Raw genomic sequence first — 12,274 nt, forward strand, 5'->3', positions numbered from 1 at the left:
CTGTTACAGATATGGTCATTATACACTACTCTGTAACAGATATATACATCACGCACTGCTGTTACAGATATGGTCATTATACACTACTCTGTAACAGATATATACATCTGTGTAATAGATATATTTATCACGCACTGCTGTTACAGATATGGTCATTATACGCTACTCTGTAACAGATATATACATCACGCACTGCTGTTACAGATATGGTCATTATACACTACTCTGTAACAGATATATACATCTGTGTAATAGATATATTCATCACGCACTGCTGTTACAGATATGGTCATTATACACTACTCTGTAACAGATATATACATCTGTGTAACAGATATATTCATCACGCACTGCTGTTACAGATATATTCATCACGTACTGCTGTTACAGGAAATATCCGCTGTGTACTACGACAAACTCCACAACAGATCAGCTCAAGTGGTCTACAGGAACGTAGGTGTCGACAATGTACACGTGAAAGTGATCACTGATTACAACGCTGTAAGTACCTAACTGTAACATTACCATACATATTGGTTTTCTTGCATTGAACTGCACGATTCTCCAAAACACAAGTACAGTAAACTGCGATTATAACAAACTCAAGGGGACCACTAACTTTACTTTGTTATAACCGTAGTTCGATATAAACGTATATACGGCATAACTATAGCATAATCATGTCATCGATCCCAATTACGTGGATCGATGCTCATGATGTCAATCACTGAATTGTCTGGTGCAAATTCCATTATTTACAGACCGCCGTCATATAGCTGGAATATTGGTGGGGGCGGCTTTGAAGAACAAGAACAAAAAACAAAAAATGCAAATAGTTTGGACAAAAAAATAAGTTCGTTATATCCGTCAGTTCGTTATAAGCTTGTTCGTTATAAACGTTGTTAAATGTATAGTTGATTCTTTAGCTGGACATTTTTAGACGGCCTGGGTCAGCCAGTGTGTAGTCGCCTTTAAGACGATGTCGTTAGCCGCGTATGTAGACATCAGCCATTGTCCCTGGTTATTTCGGCATCACATTGCTCCAATGTCCCCATACAAGTCTGCTTGCATATCACTACAGTTGCTATTGGACGACGTGATTACCATCGGCTGCAGCCTGAACTACAACTCACCTATTGTCAGAGAGAAGTTGATCTCACACCCAGCAACATGTCTGGGTATTTTAACAATAAAAATAGATAACCGGAGATACTGATGTTTCTGAGTGATTTTCTTGAATTTTTCGAATTTAATTCACGCTCGAGTTAATTTCAAGATTTACAGAACATGTTTTAAAACATCCGTCGCTGATAAAAGCCGGACAGGGTTAAAGATGTCGAACAAGATGTCTGTATCACTTCAGAGTTTCTGATTGGTCAGTCATGTTGCTTGATTGACAGGTGGCGAGAGATCAGGTTATTAGGACCTCCAGCACAAACGATAGTAGCAGGTTATTAACGTCAATTAAGTATTCAATTTCGATTTTACTCGTCGCATTTCTACATGTTTTGAATATCAATTGAAATCACTATATGTTTAGGACCAACCATGTTTACTTGGAGTGTTTATTCCGTTTTACATCCATGTTCATTTGTAATTGTGATCCAAACGTGCCGTTTTAACTTGCAATACATTCGCAAGATGCGCTGTGCAGAGTTGCGTCCTTTAGGCACGCCAGAAACTTATGATTGTGGGTTCGAATCCCGGTTCGCCCCGATTATGTTTCTAGGTTTGTCAGCACCATACACGTGCTCGTGGGTTTCACCGAAGTGGTAAATGTCTGAGACCTGCATCACTTCGGGCTTTCCTCCCACATTAAGCTGAAACGCCTGGATATAACTGGTATACTGTTAAAAGCGGCGTTAAACCAAACTCACTCACTCTCTATCTGACCCTGCATGGCGCTCGGCATTCAGAGGATAAACCAAGGACTGGTCGCCTCGGAGACAGTATACTGTATCCAAGTTGGATATCCATTTAAACTGCGGTACGGTATCTCAGTGATCTAGCACTATAAAACCGGCATTTGTCCGACTGAAAATAGTCTTCAATAATAAGAGAAATGGAGATCTTTTGTGGTGACTGGGTTCTGGATAATGGATAGATGTATCGCAATAGTGCATTTGATAAAACTTCATAAACATCCCTTTGGGACTCATTATTCGCAGACCCGTGACATTCAGGGGTAGAAGAGGTCTTCAGCGCACCCCGTGCTTGCTGTTAAAGGCGACTATGCTTGTTGTAAGAGGCGACTAACGAGATCGGGTAGTCATCGTATCCCAATTTCGTGGATCAATATCAGTCACGGGATTGTCTGGCCCAGACTCGATTATTTACAGACCGTCCTCATATTACTGGAATAGTGCTGAGTGCGGCGTTAAACAACAAACAAACCAAGAAATGAGTGAGTTTGATTTTACGCCGCGTTTAGCAATATTCCAGCCATATCACGGCGGGGAACACCAGAAATGAGGTTCATGCATTGTACCCATGTCGTGAATCGAACCCGGGTCTTCGGCGTGACGAGCGAACGCTTTAACCACTAGGGTTCCCCGAATGCCCAACAAAAAACAAACCAAAAATATTTGTGGGTATGTTAATTAAATAACCGTTACTATGTGGAGACAATATTTTCTTCTTACTTGATTTTAGGGACAGCAGTACATGATAGACTTGATTGAATCTGGATGCCAAGTGCAGAAGATAACGTGGGGCTTCCCTGAAATCTGTGTACCAGGTAAACAAACAAGTCGCGTCCGCCTTATGCCTTATGCCGTTAAAATTACTTCGAATTGCGATGACTGTATTTTTTTTAGATTCATAATGAATAAAATGATAATAACAGGAACATATACTGACGGGCAATAGAAAGTATACACCTATGTAAAATGAAGCAAACAAGAAATGGTTATTCGATGGGGATGTCGACGTCCTTGCATTGACTTGCCTGGCATGTGTTTGTGACCTGTGACGCTCAGCTTGCTGTCAATATTTGGTATTATCACTATTTAATAATGATCCATACACACATGCTCATGATGTCGGAATTGTAAAATGGATTCTGCTTTTAGTAGAGCTTTCTTTCGAGCATGCGATTTCTTCAAAGATTTCAAAGAGCATCATTCGACTCCAGCTCTAACACTGTTTGATCAAGGTCACAATATTTCCTAGAAAGTAATAACCTTAACGTTTTCAAAACGTTGAGACATGTGGTGGGTATTTCCAAATTTGATGCATCAGTGACAAAAAGGATGTCCGGCACAGTTCCCCATTTTGTATCATATGTTCCCGTGGTTTATTTCAGGTAAACAGTTGACTTGCCTTCGCATGTGTTTGTGGCAGGTGCCACGGTTGGGGCAGGATATGATAACTTTTTGATAGTGATTCATTGATACAATCGGAATCGTACAATCGGAGCAGAATTTTCTTGTAGCAACGAAAAGGGTTTTTTCACTTTAATTTATAAAGATAATGAAAACCTTTAGTTGCCTATATTTATTCCCAACACATGACCCAGTAACGAGTAAGTTATAAATTGTGTAAATCATGAGTAAACTATGTTCGTGGATGTCATTTCCAGCCAAGATTTTAAGATAAAAATGCTTTTTAATCTATTACTTACAATGTCAACATTTTTTTGGAAGATAATGCGGATCAAGTGTTTGATTACGTCCTTGGTATGGACACCAACGACGGGAACTACATCGACGCTGTAGCTTTTGACCAGAGGCTGGACTATCATGGAGATCACGTGTCTCTCACCGTCACTCTCACCAACGACCTTTATGTTCCTGTTCGGATACTGAGACGCGGATTGGACGCAGGTAAGTGTGGGGTGAAGGAACAATACCAAACTTAACGCGGATACTACGCTTGGCACCATATTTAATTTCTGGTACCCATCTAATGAAATAAACCGCTGGGGAAAAGATTGGTTGGTTTGTGGTTTAACGCCGCACTCAGCAATATTCCAGCTATATGACGGCGGTCTGTAAATAATCGAGTCTGGACCAGATAATCCAGCGACTGATATTATGATCATCGATCTACGCAATTGGAGCGAGCCTGACCACCCGATCCCGTTAGTCGTCTTTTACGACAAGCATAGTCACCTTTTACTGCAAGCATGGGTTGCGCTGAAGACCTATTCTACCCCGGAATCTGCACGGGTCACTGACCACCCGATCCCGTTAGTCGGCTTTTACGACAAGCATAGTCACCTTTTACTGCAAGCATGGGTTGCGCTGAAGACCTATTCTACTCCGGAATCTGCACGGGTCACCGGGCAAAAGAAAGAATACACTTGAAAATTGAATCTGACAAAAAAATACAAAACTTATCAAAACGTTACTCGGATGAAAACAGTCGCCGAAACAATGGAAACCTAATTTCTGAAACACGACTGTGATACCCCTATCGAATGCACGACTATCGAATAACCATTGTTTGTTTCAATTATTAACCACCATCAAACAGAGGTGTATACCTTCTTTTGCTCGGTAATTAAAAGAACGTTGTTGTTTTTTATTGAATGGTGCCTTTAAGTTATTGTTTGTAAGATGTAATTAATAATTATATTAAGAGCAGCTAGGTGAACGTTGTATTTTGCTCTATGCTGTATGGTAGTGGTATGGAGATAGTCTAGCCTCTGCCAGGTGTACCAACTGTGGACGCTGTGTTGCCAGCCAGATCATTAGTTATAATCATCCGACTCGAGGACAAAGGGACCCATCCATCTAAGGGCCGCAATTCGTGTTGTAGGGTGGCCCAGTCGTCTTAGGCGCCGCGATTCGCTGTACAGAGTTGGGTCCCTTAGGCACACCAGAAACTTATGATTGTGGGTTAGAATCCCGGTTCGCCCCGATTATGTTTCTAGGTTTGTCAGCACCATACCCGTGCTCGTGGGTTTCACCGAAGTGGTAAACGTCTGAGACCTGCATCACTTCGGGCTTTCCTCCCACATTAAGCTGACACGCCGTGATATTGCTGGAATATTGCTAAAAGCGGCGTTAAACACAACTCACTCACTCACCGTGATATAACAGAAATAATGTTCACTCACTCATTACGTCCCGGCTGGGTCTATTGGTATGGGGATCTTTGAGGTCACTCTGAACCAGAGTCCCCAGTGGAAATAATCATGTTTGTTGTCCACTTGAACTCTAATTCCGTCTACTGCGCCATAAAGGACCAAACCCAGGCGCCGCAATAGAGACGTGATGTCTTCCTTTGTTCACGATGTCACAGACAGGTTTATGTGTCTCCAACAAAACGCTGATTCAGCTGAAGTCCTGACCTACAGTTGTCTATATATTCTAAAAAAAATATCTGTGTATGATATGCAAATGTTTATTTGCATATAGATGAGTATTACTAAACGAGTTTCCGTCATATATCGAGTTTTATACATTGAATGTATTTCAAAACGCTTTCGCTCATTAGATACGTTTTAAAAATACACAAGTGTGTAATAAAAACGTTCTCTAACGGGGACGAGTGTAATAATTTGTTGTTACTCACTTCAAGCTTCGACGTTATGGACATGCAACGTTACAAAAGACGTTTGTTTGTTTGTTTGTTTGTTTGTTTGTTGTTTAACGCCGCACTCAGCAGTGTTCCAGCTATATGACGGCTGAAGAGTGAGTGAGTGAGTGAGTGAGCATGGTTTTACGCCGCTTTTAGCAATATTCCAGCAATATCACGGCGGGGGACACCAGAAATGGGCTTCACGCATTGTACCCATGTCGGGAATCGAACCCGGGTCTTCGGCGTGACGAGCGAAAGCTTTAACCACTAGGCTACCCGACCGCCCCGGCTGAAAAAGACGTAATTGGTGTAAGCACTGCGTATGAATTTTTATTGATGATTCGATCAGAGACTGTTCTCTCATGTTGCAACCACGCAAAAAGAGTTCGCAATTTCCTCTTACTCGATTATAACAAATGATAAAATGCCGATTCTAAAATCGTGCTCATAATAGTATTTATAAACGCAAACATCACAAATATATAAACATATTATATAAATTTGCATTCGATCGGAAAATCGAGTTTTCGGCGAAACGATCGACTCATCAAGTCATCATGTCATGTTGGCTTTGTTATTTTATACGAGTCAGTAGAAGGTGTCTCTCTCTCATGAAGACAGTTCTTATTACTGATAAAAATCCCAATGCCAATCTCGATTACTAAGGGGAGATAACTCAAAATTCATTATAAAAAAATACAGCAATAATTTTCAAAACGACTTCAAAATGACTTCAAAATTTGGTATGGGGCAGCGGAATCAGATGCCCATCATTTTGTTACACAGAGTCGGTCAAAGCCAATTTGAACAGTATTTACATTAATTATATTACATCACAGCTTGTCAGCTTGATGTGGGAGGAGAGCCCAAAGTGATGCAGGTCAATCGCATTGAATCATGAACTCAAGTGAACTCGGTTAATTTGATACAAATAACCCTATATGGCTATGCCTTACTTGTGAAATACTAAGACTTGTGAAGATTTAGTCACCTGTTGTTTGCCTTGAGTCAGTGATGACCCCACTCCCCTGCGTTGTACAGATACCTTCCTGTGAAGATTTAGTCACCTGTTGTTTGCCTTGAGTCAGTGATGACTCCACTCCCCTGTGTTGTACAGATACCTACTTGTGAAGATTTAGTCACCTGTTGTTTGCCTTGAGTCGTTGATGACCACACTTCCCTATGTTGTACAGATACCTACTTGTGAAGATTTAGTCACCTGTTGTTTGCCTTGAGTCGTTGATGACCACACTTCCCTATGTTGTACAGATACCTACTTGTGAAGATTTAGTCACCTGTTGTTTGCCTTGAGTCAGTGATGACCCCACTCCCCTGTGTTGTACAGATACCTACTTGTGAAGATTTAGTCACCTGTTGTTTGCCTTGAGTCGTTGATGACCACACTTCCCTATGTTGTACAGATACCTACTTGTGAAGATTTAGTCACCTGTTGTTTGCCTTGAGTCAGTGATGACCACACTCCCCTGTGTTGTACAGATACCTACTTGTGAAGATTTAGTCACCTGTTGTTTGCCTTGAGTCGTTGATGACCACACTTCCCTATGTTGTACAGATACCTACTTGTGAAGATTTAGTCACCTGTTGTTTGCCTTGAGTCGTTGATGACCACACTTCCCTATGTTGTACAGATACTAAGACTTGTGAAGATTTAGTCACCTGTTGTTTGCCTTGAGTCAGTGATGACCCCACTCCCCTGTGTTGTACAGATACCTTCCTGTGAAAGATTTAGTCACCTGTTGTTTGCCTTGAGTCAGTGATGACCCCACTTCCCTGTGTTGTACAGATACCTACTTGTGAAGATTTAGTCACCTGTTGTTTGCCTTGAGTCAGTGATGACTCCACTTCCCTGTGTTGTACAGATACCTTCCTGTGAAGATTTAGTCACCTGTTGTTTGCCTTGAGTCAGTGATGACCACACTTCCCTATGTTGTACAGATACCTTCCTGTGAAGATTTAGTCACCTGTTGTTTGCCTTGAGTCAGTGATGACCCCACTCACCTGTGTTGTACAGATACCTTCCTGTGAAGATTTAGTCACCTGTTGTTTGCCTTGAGTCGTTGATGACCCCACTCCCCTGTGTTGTACAGATACCTTCCTGTGAAGATTTAGTCACCTGTTGTTTGCCTTGAGTCGTTGATGACCACACTCCCCTGTGTTGTACAGATACCTTCCTGTGAAGATTTAGTCACCTGTTGTTTGCCTTGAGTCAGTGATGACCACACTTCCCTATGTTGTACAGATACCTTCCTGTGAAGATTTAGTCACCTGTTGTTTGCCTTGAGTCAGTGATGACCACACTCACCTGTGTTGTACAGATACCTTCCTGTGAAGATTTAGTCACCTGTTGTTTGCCTTGAGTCGTTGATGACCCCACTCCCCTGTGTTGTACAGATACCTTCCTGTGAAGATTTAGTCACCTGTTGTTTGCCTTGAGTCGTTGATGACCACACTCCCCTGTGTTGTACAGATACCTACTTGTGAAGATTTAGTCACCTGTTGTTTGCCTTGAGTCAGTGATGGCCCCACTCCCCTATGTTGTACAGATACCTACTTGTGAAGATTTAGTCACCTGTTGTTTGCCTTGAGCCAGTGATGACCCCACTCCCCTGTGTTGTACAGATACCTACTTATGAATATTTAGTCTCCTGTTGTTTGCCTTGAGTCGTTGATGACCCCACTTCTCTGTGTTGTACAGATACCTTCCTGTTCGTCTCCCTGCTGGGTGACGTCGTGTCTCCTTTACCACCAGAGGAATCAGACGTATTCACTCCACCCAGTGACTGCACGACTGTGGTAAGGGACAGGCCGTTGATATTTCAAGGGGAGGGTGGCAGGATAAATATGATGTTGCCTCAGGTCGACCAGATAGACATGGAAATGTAGCACGGAATAGTCAAACTCGGGACTAGTCAAACAGTGGAGTAGTCAAAGTGAGGCGTAGTCAAACAGGGGTGTTGTCGAACTGGGGAATAGTCAAACTCGGGACTAGTCAAACAGTGGTGTAGTCAAAGTGAGGCGTAGTCAAACTGGGGTGTTGTCAAACTGGGGACTAGTCAAACTGGGGAATAGTCAAACAGTGGAGTAGTCAAAGTGAGGTGTCGTCAAACTGGGGTGTAGTCAAACTGGGGACTAGTCAAACAGTGGTGTAATCAAAGTGAGGCGTAGTCAAACTGGGGTGTAGTCAAACTGGGGTGTAGTCAAACAGTGGAGTAGTCAAAGTGATGCGTAGTCAAACTGGGATGTAGTCAAGCAGTGGAGTAGTCAAACTGGGAAGTAGTCAAAGAGTTGAGTAGTCAAACTGGGAAGTAGTCAAAGAGTCGAGTAGTCAAACGGGGGAGTAGGCAAACAGTGGAGCACTCAAACTTGGGAGAAGTTAAACCCAGCAATTCTCATCATTGGAGTGATCAAACAGGGGAGTAGTCAAAAAGTGGAGTAGTCAAACAGTGGACTAGTCAAACACTGGACTAGTCAAAATGGGAATAGTCAAAGTGAGAAGTAGTCATAACGGAAAGTAGTCATAACTGGGAGTAGTCAAACTGGGAGTAGTCAAACTGGGTAACTTGATTTACATTTAATAATTGAAAATGTTTTCAGGGGAATATTCTGAGTAACGATTTACATCAAAAGCAACACGAAAATGATGTTATTCCATTTTTCCTGTTCACTCAATTATGCAACTGAGTGTTATATATGAGTGCAAATGAGTAATATAATATCATTTCTACCTGGCAATAATTATAATAATATTTGTTTTGAATCTGTCACAGGAAAGTATTCCCAGCGTGCTCCCCGGGTCTATGGCAACTTTAATGCATCACTAAAACACACGCACTACAAGATGGCCGCCATATCCACCTGACAAAGACCTCGCCTCACTTCGAGTCTCCAGCGTTGACGTGTTCATGTATTGCTGTATCTGCGTGATCAAATAATAAATATATGCTCACAACTCGTTTGATGTTTCACACCTGTACTTACCTTACGGGACATATCCATCATGCGCTACTGTTACAGACTGTATCTATCAGGAACTACTGTAAAGGACTGTATCTATTGCGCACTTCTGTTATAGAAATATATCTATCATGCGCTACTGTTACAGACTATATCTATCATGCGCTACTGTTACAAAATATACCCATCATGCACAACTGTTGCAGAATATACCCATCATGCACTGTTGTTGCAGAATATACCCATCATGCACTGTTGTTGCAGAATATACCCTTCATGCACTGCTCTTACAGAATGTACACATCATGCACTACTGATACAGGATATCCTGTATGCACTATACTGATACAGAACATATCCATCATGCACTACAGTTACAGCATATACCTATCATGCACTACTGTTACAGACTATACCCATCATGCACTGCTGTTACAGAATATACCCATCATGTATACTGATACAGAATGTACCCATCATACACTACTGTTACAGAATATACACATCATGCACTACTGATACAGAATATACCAATCATGCACTACTGTTACAGAATGTATCCATCATTCACTACTGTTACAGAATGTACCCATCTTGCACTACTGTTACAGAATGTACCCATCATGCACTACTGTTACAGACAATACCCATCATGCACTACTGTTACAGAATATACCCATCATGCACTTCTGTTACAGACAATACCCACCCTGCACTAATGTTACAGAATATACCCATCATGCACTACTGTAACAGAATATACCAATCATGTACTACTGTTACAGAATATACCCATCATGCACTACTGTTACAGAATGTACACATCATGCACTACTGTTACAGGATATATCCTTTATGCACTATACTGATACAGAACATATCCATCATGCAATACAGTTACAGAATAAACCTATCATGCACTACTGTTACATAATATACCCATCCAGCACTACTGTAACAGAATATACCAATCATGCACTACTGTTACAGAATATACCCATCATGCACTACTGTAACAGAATATACCCATCATGCACTACTGTTACAGAATATACCCATCATGCACTACTGTTACAGAATGTACACATCATGCACTACTGTTACAGGATATATCCTTTATGCATTATACTGATACAGAACATATCCATCATGCAATACAGTTACAGAATAAACCTATCATGCACTACTGTTACAGACTATACCCATCATGCACTGCTGTTACAGAATATACCCATCATGCACTACTGTTACAGAATGTACCATTCATAGACTACCGTTACAGAATATACCCATCATGCACTACTGTTACAGAATATACCCATCATGTACTACTGTTACAGAATGTACCAATCATGCACAACTGTTACTGAATGTACCCATCATGCACTACTGTTACAGAATATACCCATCATGTACTACTGTTACAGAATATACCCATCATGCACTACTGTTACTGAATGTACCCATCATGTACTGCTGTTACAGAATATACCCATCATGCACTACTGTTACAGAATGTACCCATCATGCACTACTGTTACAGAATGTACCAATCGTGCACTACTGATACAGGATATATCCTTTATGCATTATACTGATACAGAATATATCCAACATGCACTACAGTTACAGGATACACCTATCATGCACGACTGTTACAGAATATACCCATCATGCACTACTTTTACAGAATATACCCATCATGCACTACTGTTACAGAATGTACCCGTCATACACTACTGTTACAGAATGTACACATCATGCACTACAGTTACAGGATGTATCCTTTATGCACTGTACTGATACAGAATGTATTCATCATGCACTACTGTTACAGAATTTACCCATCATGCACTACTGTTACATAATGTACCCGTCATACACTACTGTTACAGAATGTACACATCATACACTACTGATAAAGGATATATCCTTTATGCACTGTACTGATACAGAATGTATCCATCATGCACTACAGTTACAGAATATACCTATCATGCACTACTGTTACAGAATATACCCATCATGAACTACTGTTACAGAATATACCCATCATGCATTACTGTTACAGAATATACCCATAATGTACAACTGTTACATAATATACCTATCAAACACTACTGTTACAAAATATACCCACCATGCACTACTGTTACAAAATGTACACATCATGCACTACTTTTACAGCATATACCCGTCAGACACTACTGTTACAGAATATACCTATCATGCACTTCTGTTACAGACTATACCCATCATGCACTACTGTTACAGAATATATCCATCATGCACTACTGTTACAGGATATATCCTTTATGCACCATACTGATACAGAACATATCCATCATGTACTACTGTTACAGAATATACCTATCATGCACTACTGTTACAGAATATACACATCATGCAACACTGTTACATAATATACCAATCATTCACTACTGTTACAGAATATACCCATCATGGACTACTGTTACAGAATATACCCATCATGCACTACTGTTACATAATGTACTCGGCATACACTACTGTTTGAGAATGTACCCATCATGCACTACTGTTTCAGAATGTACCCATCATGCACTACTGTTACAGGATATATCCTTTATGGACTATACTGATACAGAACATATCCATCATGTACTACTGTTACAGAATATACCTATCATGCACTTCTGTTACAGAATATACCCATCATGGACTACTGTTACAGAATATACCCATCATGCACTACTGTTACAGACTATACCCATCATGCACTACTGTTACAAAA

The 12,274-nt window shown here is 40.8% G+C and overlaps 1 protein-coding gene across 2 annotated transcripts in view; it reads left to right on the forward strand.

Moving 5' to 3' along the window:
- Positions 1 to 9,496, forward strand: part of LOC124115229 — an 82,475-nt gene extending 72,979 nt beyond the window's left edge. The window contains exons 2-6 of one of the 2 annotated variants that reach the window (XM_046476143.2): positions 391 to 501; positions 2,653 to 2,737; positions 3,645 to 3,824; positions 8,243 to 8,340; positions 9,315 to 9,496. In XM_046476143.2, the coding sequence (XP_046332099.2) occupies positions 391 to 501; positions 2,653 to 2,737; positions 3,645 to 3,824; positions 8,243 to 8,340; positions 9,315 to 9,368 (528 nt within the window). In that variant the 3' untranslated portion in view covers positions 9,369 to 9,496. Of the gene's footprint in view, positions 1 to 390; positions 502 to 2,652; positions 2,738 to 3,644; positions 3,825 to 6,567; positions 6,597 to 8,242; positions 8,341 to 9,314 lie in introns of those variants that run through there. The other variant, XM_048395752.1, reaches the window with a different exon arrangement.
- The last annotated feature ends 2,778 nt before the right edge of the window (positions 9,497 to 12,274 follow it).

This window comes from Haliotis rufescens, unplaced genomic scaffold (assembly GCF_023055435.1).
Source record: "Haliotis rufescens isolate VD_foot unplaced genomic scaffold, xgHalRufe1.0.p SCAF_14, whole genome shotgun sequence".
NCBI classification, from domain to species: domain Eukaryota; kingdom Metazoa; phylum Mollusca; class Gastropoda; order Lepetellida; family Haliotidae; genus Haliotis; species Haliotis rufescens.